This window comes from Muscardinus avellanarius, assembly GCF_963383645.1.
Source record: "Muscardinus avellanarius genome assembly, chromosome: 22".
Lineage (NCBI taxonomy): Eukaryota > Metazoa > Chordata > Mammalia > Rodentia > Gliridae > Muscardinus > Muscardinus avellanarius.
Genome location: NC_137808.1, coordinates 14,299,266 through 14,315,625, shown reverse-complemented (window position 1 = coordinate 14,315,625; position 16,360 = coordinate 14,299,266). Strand labels below are relative to the sequence as shown.

General features: G+C 47.4%; 2 protein-coding genes across 2 annotated transcripts; both read right to left on the bottom strand.

Moving 5' to 3' along the window:
• Positions 1-600: 600 nt before the first annotated feature.
• Positions 601-2,002, bottom strand: LOC308278358 (adenylyl cyclase-associated protein 2-like; the record flags this gene model as incomplete). Its single annotated transcript, XM_080718093.1, is given in 3 exon segments — positions 601-1,023; positions 1,027-1,645; positions 1,647-2,002. Coding segments are annotated over 3 exon segments (1,398 nt in total).
• Positions 2,003-3,078: 1,076 nt separating this feature from the next.
• LOC308278350 (CCA tRNA nucleotidyltransferase 1, mitochondrial-like) lies at positions 3,079-12,712 on the bottom strand (the record flags this gene model as incomplete). Its single annotated transcript, XM_080718082.1, is given in 8 exon segments — positions 3,079-3,327; positions 3,639-3,892; positions 4,749-4,839; positions 4,843-4,942; positions 8,329-8,455; positions 9,036-9,174; positions 10,391-10,584; positions 12,571-12,712. Coding segments are annotated over 8 exon segments (1,296 nt in total).
• Positions 12,713-16,360: the final 3,648 nt, after the last annotated feature.

Below are 16,360 nucleotides of genomic sequence, written 5' to 3'. Positions count from 1 at the left end.
CAGCTGTAAAGGACATTGGTCTTCCAAGGACCAAGAATCTGTACTTGGTCCTCATACAGAATCTTAAGTTTTTAAAATGTACATTGCAATGCCTACTTCATGCTGACAATGTATCCACGCGGAAAGGTGAACATGTAGTAAAATTAGAAAATCGTACATTTCTTCAGGGCACACTACTGCGACATCATATTCAAATTGTGTGAAAAGTAAAAATGTACACAGATTCTCAAAGATTTTATTCTCGACTAGCATTTAGGCCTAAGCGTCAGAGTGAACCATGGAGCATTTTTAATCTATCAGTCACTGTGCTAAGGACACGAGGGGAACGGGATCTTTTCTCTTTTTCCTTGAAATCTGCAGTGCTCACACGTTATCCTGTGCAACTAAAAAATCACACACAAAGGCGAGTCATGAAGAAATGCTAAATGTTTCAAGATGCCCACGAAGGCGTGCCTGACATGACGCTGCTTCCACAGCACGGAATTGTCGGAGGCTTACACTAAAGCAGTAGAGCCTACTGCAAGGATGAGCTCTTTGACGCTGCTTGTTTTTGTTTGTTTGATGGGGGAGACGTGGGGAGAGGGTCCGTCTCTCCAACCATTAGGCCATAATTTCTGCAGGGTCAGTCATCAACTTGGATCCATCCCACACTGTCTTAAACTGTTCAGGAACCGGCAATTCTCTGTAATCACCGTCCTGCGGAATGAGTATGTTCACTTCCGAGGACTTGGCGCTCACAATCTCACAGTCTAAGGCTTCCTCGCTGAGGTTCAAGTGGCAACCTTCTGTCTTATTCATGGAAACTGGTGGCGCTCTCCCCATTACCTGGAGCTGAACATCCTTGGAGTTGATCACTTCCACAACGCCCACCACATTGTCCAACACCAGGCCAAACTTCTTACAGTTATCGACGGTAATGGAATTTCTTTTCCCTTTTATCTGAAGAGTAGACTCGTCACACTTGAAAATGTAAGCCACTTGTTTCAGTTCAGTCTCTGAAATTACAAGGTCATTCCTGTCCTCTTAATACTCCACTCTCCACTTCTTTCCTTCCAACTCCAACACAGGAGCTTGTTTCTGAGAATGAGATTTGGGGGACGTGGGGCTGGGAGTGTGGGTTCTGGTTGGAGATTGGGTTTGTCCCTGAGCCCACAGGCTGGGGTTCTTGTATGACTTCTGGTCCTCTGTGACATGCCGGAGCCCTTCTGTGATTGCTTCTCCCTGGTTAAGCTGAGCAAACAAAGCTGAGCGTGAAGGAGACGATCCCTCTTTCCTGCCTTCATTCTCCAAAGATGGAGGTGGTCCTGGAGGAGGTGGTGGCGAGAGGCCAGGCCCAGAGGAGAGGACAGAAAACGCTGATGCTGTGGACGCCACCGAACCCGTCTTGCTCCAAGCCAGGCCTGTGGTGTGGTGTTCCTTGATAGATGCCTGAAGCTCACTCCAGATGTTTAGATAGGACTTCACCCGGTCCACGTGCCGCAAGTCGCTGTGTTTATAGTCCTTCAAGACCCTGTTAGTGTAAAAGGTGGCCGCATCGTTCATCTCTCTGACATGAGGACCGGGTTTGGGAGACACAGCTATCCACCCCAAAGCAGGGATGCTTTCGCTGACAGCCGACAGATGGTTAAACATGGTTTCTCTCTCAGAAATTCTGGATTTCCTGAATCTTCTCCGATACGGGTTTCAGAAGCGCCGCCACCTCGTTCTCTTGAGGTTGTCGGTACTGAGAAGCCATCAGAAGGAAAGCCCACTGGGCCTGGAAAGCGCCATGCTCCATTTCTGCGTGAGTCTCAACGTCACAGGCCAGGATCCTGCTGTTCTTTAGAAACTCGGCCACCGTGCCGTTCATCAGCTTATGGAAGGTCTCCCCCGAGGGCGCCACACGTCCATTGATGCCGTTAACGTCGCCACAGCTCCCGGGAGGCCTGTGTGAGCCTGCAGACAGCAGCTCCAGCCGGATGACACGTTCCAGTCTTTCCACCAGCTCCCGCATGCCGGCCATTCTGCTTCGGCGCCCCGTCCTCGCGATGAAAATCCGCGATCGGCCTTTCGGTTCTTTAACATAGAGAAAATGGTGCACGTCACAAATGACATACCAGCCAATGCGTTCCCATGTCAGAGGAAACATGCACACATCAGAAAGGACATATGTGTACGGGTGTCAAAAACAGAGTATACGTCTGCCGCTGTGCAAAGTAGATCTTATGAAGATCCAACATACACCATAGGCCCGTAAAGGACAAATATCTGGCTAAATAGAAAAATAAACCAATGGTGGCGTACAACGCCTCAAAAATGTACTTTTTGCCAATTATCCACTTGCCTACTAGAAAGATCTAACAGGAAACCCACAATATAAACTATATCCTTTAAAACAGCAGGAGAAATGGATAAAAATACTATCACTATCGGCGTACGTGGCACCACATAAACACATCTGCCTTCCCAAACCAAAGGAAATATATTCTTAAAACAACAGCTTTCTAAAGAACCCCCAGGTTAACGCAGTAGCTTTTTTTCCAGCTTTGGCATGCAACAGTTAGAAAATCTATGACTGAAAAATGTCAGTTCCGTGGCATGACAAACCTCCCGAGGTCCAGTTCTATGACACGTTCCCACGGGGTCTTCATGTTTCATAAGCAATGTGTTCTGCGAACTGACCAACCACCTTCTTGCTTTCTTTTGAGATGCAAATTAATTTTGGAGATCACGTACAAACGGAAGAGCGTTGGCAGGCAATGAACACAGCAACCCGGGTACTGCAAGAGCCAACACCAAGACCATTGCTTATTCGGGGTCTGTGCCAGCAGGATGCTGTGAAAAAACACACTACATATTTAAAAGGTCTGAACAGATAAAGAGGCCAACCACGTTTTCTCCAAAAAACTAAGATGCAGTGAGAAGGATCTGACGATGAGGAGGTAGACTTTAGTGCCTGAAATATAATTTCAGGAAATAAAAGCTATCCTCAAGAGGCTCTCTGAAAAGCCGTCATTGTGCTGTCCTTTCTCAAATTCCATCAAGAGGGAATACCAGCCTGTCCGCTTCCCGCTTTGAGGCAGCTCCCGGCGACGTGGGCTAAGGCTTCTTTATGTGACTCAGAAGCTCGTCTTTCTCCATCCGGTACCCACTCTTGTTCCACTGCTCCCGCATCTGCCGCAGCAGAGCCCCGATCTCCTTCCCGGAGGACACGCCCGCTTTCCTGACGTCGTGGCCGCTCACGGGGAAGGGCGGGACGGACCACCGCTCCATCTCCGTCAGCAGCGCCCGCTCGCCTTGGTACTTCAGGAGCTCGCGCACTCGAGCCGGGGCGTCCGGTTCCCTGGACTGAGGGCCGAGCAAAAGCTGACTTTCGTCGTCCACTTGGGGTTTGCCCCTAAAACCTACATGCTAAGTAATCGCTATGAAATTTTCCATTAAAAAGAATTCAAACCCACCTAAGAATTCATAACGTTGCTATTTTTAATTTGGAAATTGTGGCTGGAACCCAGGGACATTCGACCTCTGACCTACAACCCACTCCTATTTCTTATTCTTTATTTTAAAACTACCACTACGCAGCAGGCTGGATCTAAAAATAAGTCATCTTTCTTACTGGCTGTAGAGTACTTTGTTCCAAGCCGTGCCTACATACTTACGTCTATGATGTGGTCTTGATAGGGCTTCAAGGGCTCTGGACTGTCTGTGGCTTTCAGTAAGTCTCTCCTACTTTTAACAAGAAACGAGGCCAGGTTTTTCTCTTCTTTAGAAATCTTCAACCTCAAATCCAATTTCATGACGTCGTCCTGGACTTTAAACAACGAGGCCAAGAGAGTCATGGGCTTGGGAGAAGAGCCTTCGACGTTTTTACACACTTGGTTGAACTCGTCCAGGCTGGCACGAGCGGGTAAACCTGTAGACGAAAACACCCGACACTCACAACCTCGACCGATCAGCTTCATTGTATGGCACCGCCAGCTCGTGACAACTCGCCCCCTCTCACCCGTCCTCTCCGGTCCCTCTAGAAACCGGCACAAATCCCTAAATATATTTTTCCCCTCAGTGAGCTCCATCACGAAGTCAAGGGGAAGCACTAATGTCAAATTCACACAAGACATTTTCGCCAAACTCCTGACCTACCAGCGAAAGATCCTATAATCCACCCTTCCACGTTCATTAACTTGTTGGAAATAGACTCAAGTTTTGTACAGTGTGACAAACCATAAAATTCCATTACTCATTGTATTAATTACAACTTTGATTAAAACATTTCCAAGAATAACTCTTCTAAAACTGTCTACACACACGAACCGCTGACTCAGCCTTTCCGTTACATAGGTATCGTTATTTGAGAACCCTCCTTTTCATCAGAAACGAATTCACGTGATAAACCTTCACGAAACTCCTGATGCACCTTACAAACGTGAGCTGTTCCCAGCCCAACTCCAAGCTTTATCTTGGAATATTTTATAAAAACGTTCCAATCCCACCCCCGAAATTCTGAAGCTAAATGATTGTGTTTTTTGGGGGGGTTGGAGATGAAACCCAAGGATTTCTACCACCAACCTGAACCCCTCCCCGACCTTTTTAACTTGTAGTTTGAAACAGAGTCCCGCTAAGCTGCTGAGGCCGCCCTCCAACTTGCCGTCCTTCTGCTCGACAGACTTGAATCATACACATGTGCCTTATAAATTATAAACACGGCTCCTTATCAAACTTGCAACCAGATACTTCTTTGCCAAATATTGACGATCACAACTTGCTCTCACCTATGTGTGGAGCCACGTCAAGGTCATAGATGAGGTGCACCAAATGAGTCACGTGGCTGCCGACAAGAATCTTCTTCAATTCCACCCATATTCACTGTCCGGAGATGCCCGCCAAGCCTTTCGCGTTCTCCGCGATGGCTTCCAAAGTCTCGGGGTCGTGCTCGCCGGGCTTCTCCACAATTCTGCCATAAAACCTGCCAGACAAAAACCGTCAGAGGACGTCATCTCTATATTCACAAACCACCGGTGTCACGGTTTGGATTTACAACGGCCCCTACGCCTCACAAAAACAAGGTAGCGATGCAAGCACACGCGCGCGCGCACACACACACACACACACACACGCACGCACGCACACACGCTCCCTCCACAACGTAACAGTGGATGCTCACACTTGCCCTCTCTCCTCTTTAGACCAGGCCCAACATGGACTGACCCTGAAATATCTAAACATGGTGAACAAATAAATACTCCTTCCTCTAAGCTAGGGAGGCAGTTCTGAATTGTAGGAATGAGAACACAGACCAAGACAACCAGAAACCTCATTTTTTTCATTGCCCTCCATCTATTTAGTTTTTTTAAAAAAAGTATGCCGACTTTATTACATCTAGAAAGACCTTAGAAGTCATCAGGTTAATTCTGCACCTCCTTTTTATTTTCACTTGAGAAACCCAAGACCTCCTAATTAAGTAACGGTCAAGGTTAAGAAGAGCTACAACCCGAAGGCCTCAGAAAAGGCATCAGATGCAGTTCCTGAATCTGTGCTCATGGGACACGGAGAGGTCAGCCCACCGTCTAAAGTCTGCGACGCAAGAATACAACAGTGCTGACTCCCGGAAACCGGCCGCTCTATGCACATTAATAGCGTGGATGGGTAACCTCAACCACGACAACATGGCTGCAGACGATGAAACACATTACCTAAAATCTCAATAGAAAACCACCAAATGTCTCCATGCACCGCTCACGGCCTTAACACCCACTACCGATCCACACTAAACACTAAAAAAAGCTAAATCTTGATTTCTGTTCCATTTGGAAAGAGAAACAACAAATACTCTAATTTAGAGAAATAGCATTTATTCAAAAAATATGTATGACCTCATATAAACTCAAATGACTCTCCCCTTTTGAAAAACGAGTATTATTAGACATAACTTGCCAGTTAGGACAGGTTATAAAACTTGACATCACCTGGGTATGATGACACACACTTGTAATCCCAGTACCTGGGAGGCTGAGACAGGAGGACCTCAGGTTCACAAACAGCCTCAGCCACTTAGTGAGACCATTTCAGAATAAAGAATAAAAATTGGGGCTGGGGATTTAGCTCAGAAGCAGACGCCCCTGGGTTGAATTCATGGTATGGCAAAAAAGCTCTGGAGGCGATAGTTTAAAACTGACTAGACACGATGCTACACACCTAGCTTAGAAAGATGAACATGGGTTTGAGGCCAACCTCAGCAACGTAGCGAGACCTTATTTTAAAAAAATAAGGGCATAGCTTACACGTACAACGACTCTGGTTTCAAAGTCACTTCTAGGAAAATAATATAGACAAGAGAACCTACAGAATGGGGGACAATAATTGCCAATTAAACACCCGACAATGGGATAATATCGAAATGTAGAGAAACACTATAAAAACTCACTACCAACACAGAACCCAAGACTCAAAATAAACAACAGACCTAGAGAGAGCTCTCGCCAAGGAAGATAAGCAAGAGCTCCTGGGTGTAAAAAACTGCTCACCAGCATTAGTCATCAGACAACACACGTCAAAACCACAAACACTTCTCACTCCTCCAGTGTGGACGCTGTCAAACCGCACAAGAGGTAAAGAGTGCCGGGAACGTTGTATAGGATATTCTACCCACAAATATTTCTAAAAGAATATAAATGAACACAGCTACTGTGGGACGTACTGTGGCAGCTACTCTAAACACTGGGGAAGGATCTATCTACGTGATCGGAATCCCACCCGCGGCTCTACACCCAAAGGAGAGAAAATCAAAACATCACACGCACACCCGCACTCCCGCGTGTGCTATGCTGCTATTCAGAGGAGCCAAAAAGGAAACAGTCGGCCAGCTCACCAACAGAGAGAAAATGTGGCGGGTCTACACAGCGGCATGCTGCTCGAACGTGGAAAAGGATAAGACCCTGACATCTGGGGTACCAAAAACAGAACTGGAGGTTATTGTAATAATTGAAGGCAGGCAGGCACAGACACACAAGCCAAGTGGAACCCACCCCGTGGAATCTACAACAGCTGGACTCCCAGGGGTGAGGGCACAGGGTGCTCCCCGAGGGGTAGACAGGTGGCTGCGGGCGCGGGAGGGACGGCCAAGGGCAGGACCGGGCGCTGCGTCACGATGAGGTAAGAACGGGAAGCCCGGGTGCTGCTGCGGAGTGGACAGAGACGGCCACGCTGGACTACGCTCCCGAAAGCACAGGAAACACAAAGACTTTCACCATCAAGAAATGAGACCCAACGGGGGACCAGACACCTTCAACCTGACAAACCTGATACGATATGCCCGTGTATAAAAACGTCACACAACGCCCCATAATATTCCTGTTTTGTTATATCAATTAAAAAGTAAAATGACTCCTACTGACAAATCCTACTAGCAATGATCTTTTATTTTTAAAAAATTTTTTGGCCGGGCATGGTGGCGCAAGCTTGTAATCCCTGCGCTTGGGAGGCGGAGACAGGAGGATCGCGCTGGTTCGAAGCCAGCCACGCTGGCTTAAGAGACCCTGTTTTCAAATTAAAAAGTATGAAATATAGGTCTTGGAGTGTAGCCTGGAGGTAGAAGGGCTTCCAGGAACCCCAGCACCACAAAAATAAAAATAAAAAAATTTTTGGCAGTACTGGGATTGGAACCCAGGGATGGTCTACCTCCGAGCTATGCTCCAACCTATTTCTTATTCTTTATTTTAAAACAGGGTCTCACTGAGTTGCACAGGGCCTCACTAAGTAGCTGAGGCTGTCCGCGAACTCAGGTCCTCCCATCTCAGCCTCCCAAGTACTGGGATTACAAGCGTGCGCCACCACGCCCGGCCTAGCGATGTTTTCTTTAAACACTGCAGCCTATCTTTTTACATTGTTTTTTTGACTCATCACTTGATGAGATTTTCCTTAATGTCATTTTTTGAGACCCCTGGGGCGTCCCCTGCCGCCTGAGGCTACGCACGACACTAGGGCAAAGACTCCGGTCACTCATTCCCACCTAATGCCCCGCTCGGCCCCTAAGTACAGCTGCTACAATGAGATCCGTGAAGACAAACACCACGCAATAAAATAAAAGTGGACAGTTTAAAAGCCGTTAACCTTTCTTAACGGATAAGATCCCATGGAACACACCACCTATGTGCATACTTGGAAAATAAAACAAAATACCGACCCGAGTGCGCTCCCTCTCGTGAGTGGCAGGCCGTGCCGTGGCGCTGGGGCCTGTGGGGCCGTCGTCCTCCCTAAACCCTCCCGCCGTAGGTGTGCGAGACTGTGACTGCGCTCCGGTGATATTAAAAACCGGGCAATTCCTTCTTCTGAAGGACTTGTAAAAATTCTTACCTGAAATATCTCAAAATTCGAAGATAATCTTCTTGTATTCTCTGTCTGGCTTCCCCAACAAATCTCACTTTCTTGTTTTTTAAATCCTCATAACCGTTAAAGTAATCAAACAAGGTGCCATCAAAACCTATTCAGAGAGAGGAGACAAAAGTCATTATGAACAACCAAGAATTTAAAATCAAACAAACTGCTAAAAACTACTACTACCAAACCTCTGCAAGGCTGAGTTATAACAGTGAAACGCCAGTAACAGTGTTCATCATGTGTAACTACGAAACCGGAGACACGAAGACCAGGCCTCACAGAAGCGAAGGTAGCAAGATGGACGAGACCGGCTCGCGCTCCAATCCCACAAGAGTAACCGAAAAAACATACAATCCTGCAAATCCTGAAACTGTTCCAAGACAACAAAGGCACACGGCGCCAGAAAGAGATGACTAAACACTACATTAAAAAAAAAAAAAAAAAAAAAATCACGCCTTATTGCAAAATGCACCGTCAAGCAGAAAAGCCAAAGCCCAGTAAAGAATGTTTGGGAAAAAGTAAAAATCAGTTAGACCACATGACACCAATAAAACTAGGTAACAAATTTCTTAAAACTCAATTCAACTTCTTGGGAGAATTTCCAAAATGCACGTCTTGTTTTGGAAAGACGGTGCCCTGACGGAACAGGTTAAGAAGTGATCACCTCTCTCCAAGTGAGTTACCCAGAAACATGGAGTTGATGGTGAGGTCCCTGCGCTCCGCATCTTTCTGCCAGTCCGTTGTGAATTCCACCTCGGCGTGTCTTCCGTCAGTGGTGACGTCGATCCGCAGTGTAGTGATTTCAAAATTTTCTTCGTGAAGCTGAAATGAAATATTTACCTCATTACCTTCTAGTATCACCAGATACGGTGTTAAAAAAAAGTCATGAAAACAAAGTCCTAGAACCCTAACCATTCATGACATCTGTCCCTTAAAACTCAACTGGCAAACGTGTACCTTCCAAGAGAAACACAACATTCAAAGAAAGATCCCAAAATGGCAAATACAGGTTTTAAATGCAGTGATTACGCTGAGCATGGTAGCGCACACTTGTAATCCCTGCGCTTGGGAGGCAGAGACAGGAGGATTGCGCTGGATTGAAGCCAGCCTCTCTGGCTTAAGAGACCCTGTTTCCAAATAAAAATATAAAATAGGTCTGGGAGTGCAGCCCAGACGTAGAAAGGCTTCCAGGAGCCCCAGGACCACCATAAATAAATGAATGAATGAATAAATAAATAAATAAATAAATACGGCGATTCCACAAGGTGAATACCAACCTACAAAGACAGTGGCGTGTCGGGCTGGAGAAGAAGCCTCACGGCAGTGCACTGCGGCCTTCCAATGTCATGGCAAGCTACTCTTGGAATTCTAACAGCTACAGTCTGCAAAGAGCCGACTGTCGGTCTATGGACTGTACACCATGAACCAAACGACCCATCAGAGATTAATTATCCGGAATCTCCTTTACTAGCGCTCACCGGGGAAGCTGATGACTCCTAAGACTCAGTGCTGGCAGAGAAACCACCTCCAGGTGGGGAAGTTAGCTAGCTTCAAAAGACGCACGAGCCGAGCCTTGGACAATGGGGATATAGACAGGCAAATGGGGGGGGGGGTCTCAAAAAAAGAAAGATCCAACACAGTAGAAAAGGAAGAACAGAGGTACAGGAGAAGGCAGACCCACAAACAGACACGGCGAGGGTCACCAGAGAGGCTGCACGCCCAGCAGGAACGCAGGCTCGGCGTTAGGAAGTGAAAGTCACCTCCGGTACTGAGAAGCCGTCAAGGATTCCCCTGGACTGCGCACGTGTCCGCTCTAGTCTTGGGCGACATCCCGAATCCCACCCCTCAGGGCCTCGAGAAGCGAGTGTGAAGGGACGAGGAGGGCTTGCGACACAGCCTCTGGGGTCAATCCCCGGTACCATCCCCATCACACACACACACACACTCACAAACTGTAGACGTAAGAGGTAAATAGCAAACATTTTCAGCGTTACACAAACAACAATGCCATCAACCAAAGGCCAGACTTCTCGCTCACCCTGGCAGTAATGGTTCCGTGCTTCTCTCCCTTGTTGTTAATCAAGCGAATCCCTGCCGACTCAAACAGCCCCTTCATCTGGGCGGGGGTGGCCGTGGTGGCAAAGTCCACGTCTTGAGGCTTCACCCCATTCAGTAAGTCCCTCACCGCACCTCCGGCTATTCTCAACTCGTGATTCTCTTTCTCAAATAATTCTGTAAAGACAGAAAAAGATTTTCATTTCAATGTGCTTTTCACAATCGACAAACTACCGGGTCCGCCGTCTACGAGAGACAGTACGGGTCACTAATTTAAGCCTCTCCATAGGAAAACAAGAATAATGTCCAGACATGGAAAACAGAATCGTTCTACATTCAAGTATATTTTGAACTGAGGCAAGCAGAAACTTAAAACTTTCTTGACCAATGCAGAAATAATTCAGAATTTCACAATGTTTCAAAGTCATCAATATAAATCTAAATTATTACCAAAGGATAAAGCAAATAGTTTTGCTTTCTTTTTCATAGTTTATATGTATACTTTTCGGGGGGGGGTACTGAGGACTGAACCCAGGGTCATTTCTACCTCTGAGCTACATCCCAGCCTTCTTTTGAAACAAAATTCACCAAGTGATTTTCACCAACAAGGTCCTCAGAGTGCCCCGCTACGTCACTGCGTTCACCGTAACCATGAGATCCTCCCGTCTCAGCTCCCAAGTCCTGGGATTACAGGCTACACCACTGCTAATGCCAAGTGTTTTTCTATCATTTGTGAACAGATACCAAGACAGTAGATTCAGGTACAAAACTATCACATATTTGATCACTTAGGATAAAAAGATTTACCACAAATCCAACAAGAAGTAACATAATGTTTGAAGCCAGTTCATATCTAATTCTAAAAAGAAACAGAGGAACACTGAAACTAACATCTCCAACTACAGACCTTTCTCCTCATATATAGAAAAACTCAAAGTTCACTATAACGTACCACTGTCACCAAAGAACACCATAGAGAACCTACCGGCACCCACAACTGCTCTGACCCTTTTTTATTAACACCTGAAATTGTGACAAGCTGGCCCGCTGCTCACAACTAGACCCTGGTGTTCTGTGAAGCAGACAATTTCACCAAACCTCAACATCAACCATGATTCTGTGATCATGCCAGATCAAAACAACCGTGTGATCATGCCTGAACGCTAACAAGATTTGCACGTTATCAAAAACTCACCCCACCATAGTTGACTGAATGGCTGCTCCCTACGGGCTAAGCGGTTTTAGTAGCTATAAAGGTAAGCGTCTAGGTAAGCATCAAGACACCCAAAGGGTGGCATCTCTTTCTTGAAGAAGGTGCTTGGGGACCTTTAGATGGAGGTCACGGGCACAGGCTTTCAGCAACACTGTGAGACCTACCACACCTAAGGAAAACTCAAAATGCCCTCCGCCCCTTTCTCTTTTGTTATCCCCACACTAAACTGCACTCTGACATCAGACGGCACAAGAGTAGAACCCAAGCTCACCAGTCATGACTCATGAAACACACACACACACACAAACAATTCACATTGCTAGCCGTACAACCTTCGCATACTAAGAAAATATGCCTACTCGAGTAAGGCCATGGTGTATAGAAAGTGAAATATTAGGTACACGGCACAAGAGAGTCAGGCTTCACACTGTAATCAATTTCTTCTCTCTTCTGACAATTTGGCGATAGTCCGGGATTCCTTGACTGGGATAATCTACAACAAATGTGATGAAATGGTCACTAAAAGCCAGACTTTGGTGGAGCACCTGTGATCCCAGGACTTGGGAAAATAACACAAGAAGATTGTAGATTCAGAGTCATCCTCACGCCGGGCGTGGTGGCGCATGCTTGTCATCCCAGTACTCGGGAGGCTGAGACAGGAGGATCGCGCAGGTTCGAAGCAAGCCTCAGCTACTTGGTGAGGCTGTCAGCAACTTGGTGAGACTCTATTTCAAAATAATAATAATAAAAAAAAATAGGTCTGGGAGTATAGCCTGAAGGTAAAAGCCTCTGGGTTCCATCCCCAGCAACACACACCCTCGGTTTGAACCCCAGAACCCATCAATTTCTCTCTCTCTCTCACAAACACACAAACACAAAAGATAAAATGTTGAGTACAGACCATCAGCCGACCTGGGCTTTTCCATCTCCACAGCCTCCCAGTCTCTCACCTGTCAGACTCTTCAATCCTTGTGTGAAAAGGGACTGGAATTCCGCAGACTGCAACTTCATGGTAAATAGACGCCGCTTCAAGATGCACAGCCGGCTCCAGCTCAACACGGACCCGTGCCGAGGATACAGGTGCCGCAGCATCTGGAGTCACCAGCCGCTCAGCTACAAGGCAGACACGGATGCACACCGATGAAGATTCAAAACAACAGGGAAAAATACCACTGACTGACTGCGAGAAATGCATTGCCTATCCAGACGAAAACCGCTAAAAGGTAACACGGGCAGCTACCCACTGCTAGGGTCCTAAAGCACAGGGCTCTGCTCGCCTTCCACGGCTCCGATCCGTGCCTGATGGCAAACCGGACTCGGTTAGCACCCAAGGACCGCGGAGTTGCGAATAACCCAGAGCCCGGGGGAACAGCTGCCCTCCAAGACCACGTGGGCCGGCCCGAGAGGAAACATCCTCCTTCCCTGCCGACCCGAGCCCGACGTTTATGACTCAAGCTATTTCCTCGGAGCTAAAACCTGGCCTTTCGCCGGGCGTGGTGGCGCACGCCTGTAATCCCCGCGCTTGGGAGGCGGAGGCAGGAGGATCGCGCAGGTTCGAAGCCAGCCGCGCGCTGGCTTAGGAGACCCTGTTTCTAAATTTTAAAAATATATAAAATAGGTCTGGGAGTGTAGCCCGGAGGTGGAAGGGCTTCCAGGAACCCCAGTACCACCAAAAAAAAAAAATTATATATATAATAATAATAAATAAAACCTGGCCTTTCCCCGGGACCTGGCCCTGCGGCCTGCCCTTTCCTCGTTCTCTCCCCCCACCCCGCCGTCCCCTGGTGCTGAACGCGCGCCATGGCTGGCCGGACAGGGACAGGGCCGCGACCTCCAGGCTGGGCCCTTGCCCTCGGCACAGACTACACTTCCCGCCGCTCCTCGCTCCCGCCTCTGCTCAGGACCCGGCCCGCGTCCTACTTAATGTCGTCCGGCATCTGGACGGTGCGCGCTTCGGTCCCCGCCGCGGGCGCCTGTGGCCCCTGCCGGCCTCGGCCTCGCCGCTCAGAGCACTTCCGGGGTGGACGGCGCGCGCGTGATGACGTTGAGGGCGCGCGACGGCCAGCGGCCAATGGGAGCCGAGGCCGGAAGTGGGCGTGGCCTGTCGGAGGCTGTTCCTAAGGATGCTGACGGCGCAGCTGCGGCTCCCAGATGCTGCCCGAGCGCCAGAAGGAACCAGGCGCCGGGGTGCGCGCCGGGAACCCCGGGACTGGGGAGGCCAGCCTCGGCAACCCAGTGAGGCCCTCAGCGACTCGGTGAGACAAAAATAAAATAAAATAAAATAAAATAAAATAAAATAAAATAAAATAGGAGCAGGGGAGGGGGAGGCCAGCCTCGGCAACCCAGTGAGGCCCTCGGCGACTCGGTGAGACAAAAATAAAATAAAATAAAATAAAATAAAATAAAATAAAATAAAATAGGAGCAGGGGAGGGGGAGGCCAGCCTCGGCAACCCAGTGAGGCCCTCAGCGACTCGGTGAGACAAAAATAAAATAAAATAAAATAAAATAAAATAAAATAAAATAGGAGCAGGGGAGGGGGAGGCCAGCCTCGGCAACCCAGTGAGGCCCTCAGCGACTCGGTGAGACAAAAATAAAATAAAATAAAATAAAATAAAATAAAATAAAATAAAATAAAATAGGAGCAGGGGAGGGGGAGGCCAGCCTCGGCAACCCAGTGAGGCCCTCAGCGACTCGGTGAGACAAAAAATAAAATAAAATAAAATAAAATAGGAGCAGGGGAGGGGGAGGCCAGCCTCGGCAACCCAGTGAGGCCCTCAGCGACTCGGTGAGACAAAAATAAAATAAAATAAAATAAAATAAAATAAAATAAAATAAAATAGGAGCAGGGGAGGGGGAGGCCAGCCTCGGCAACCCAGTGAGGCCCTCAGCGACTCGGTGAGACAAAAATAAAATAAAATAAAATAAAATAAAATAAAATAAAATAGGAGCAGGGGAGGGGGAGGCCAGCCTCGGCAACCCAGTGAGGCCCTCAGCGACTCGGTGAGACAAAAAATAAAATAAAATAAAATAAAATAGGAGCAGGGGAGGGGGAGGCCAGCCTCGGCAACCCAGTGAGGCCCTCAGCGACTCGGTGAGACAAAAATAAAATAAAATAAAATAAAATAAAATAAAATAGGAGCAGGGGAGGGGGAGGCCAGCCTCGGCAACCCAGTGAGGCCCTCAGCGACTCGGTGAGACAAAAATAAAATAAAATAAAATAAAATAAAATAAAATAAAATAGGAGCAGGGGAGGGGGAGGCCAGCCTCGGCAACCCAGTGAGGCCCTCAGCGACTCGGTGAGACAAAAATAAAATAAAATAAAATAAAATAAAATAAAATAAAATAGGAGCAGGGGAGGGGGAGGCCAGCCTCGGCAACCCAGTGAGGCCCTCAGCGACTCGGTGAGACAAAAAATAAAATAAAATAAAATAAAATAAAATAGGAGCAGGGGAGGGGGAGGCCAGCCTCGGCAACCCAGTGAGGCCCTCAGCGACTCGGTGAGACAAAAATAAAATAAAATAAAATAAAATAGGAGCAGGGGAGGGGGAGGCCAGCCTCGGCAACCCAGTGAGGCCCTCAGCGACTCGGTGAGACAAAAATAAAATAAAATAAAATAAAATAGGAGCAGGGGAGGGGGAGGCCAGCCTCGGCAACCCAGTGAGGCCCTCAGCGACTCGGTGAGACAAAAATAAAATAAAATAAAATAAAATAAATAAAATAGGAGCAGGGGAGGGGGAGGCCAGCCTCGGCAACCCAGTGAGGCCCTCAGCGACTCGGTGAGACAAAAATAAAATAAAATAAAATAAGATAAAATAAAATAAAATAAAATAGGAGCAGGGGAGGGGGAGGCCAGCCTCGGCAACCCAGTGAGGCCCTCAGCGACTCGGTGAGACAAAAAATAAAATAAAATAAAATAAAATAAAATAGGAGCAGGGGAGGGGGAGGCCAGCCTCAGCAACCTAGTTAGACTCTCAGCAACTCGGTGAAACAAAAAATAAAATAAAATAAAATAAAATAAAATAGGAGCAGGGGAGGGGGAGGCAGCGCCTCAGCAACCTAGTTAGACTCTCAGCAACTTGGTGAAACAAAAAATAAAATAAAATAAAATAGGAGCGCGGGATGGGGGTGTGTGGCTCACAGGTAGAAAAAGCCCCTGGATTCAAATCCCAGTAGTAACCCAAACAAATGAAAGCAAACTATTAAAAAAAAAAAAAAGAATAGGACTCCAAGTGAGAAGCACAGCTTCAAAAACACTCACAACCTCGGCCTAAACTCCCCAGGCCCTAGAAATCATTTCCCGCCTGCTGTGAGTACCCACTGGTTGCACTGATCAGGAAGCTTCACCGCTTCAAAGTGAACTCGGATTGGACCCATCCTTCATTTATTTTACTTTTTGCCAGGACAGAAGAACTATAACCGGTAAAACCTTAAAATGAGGCCGGGCGTGGTGGCGCACGCTTGTCACCCCCGCGCTTGGGAGGCAGAGACAGGAGGATCGCGCAGGTTCGAAGCCAGCCGTGCGCCCTGGCTTAGGAGATCCTGTTTCCAAAATGAAAATGTAAAAAATAGGTCTGGGAGTGTAGCCCGGAGGTAGAAGGGCTTCCAGGAACCCCAGTACCACCAAAAAAAAAAAAAAAAAAAAAAAAAAAAACCTTAAAATGAGAAAGTGTGCAGTCTTTTAAATATAACTTAAAAATACTCTCCTTAAAATTTGCCTTTAAAAATGCACGTGCCATATC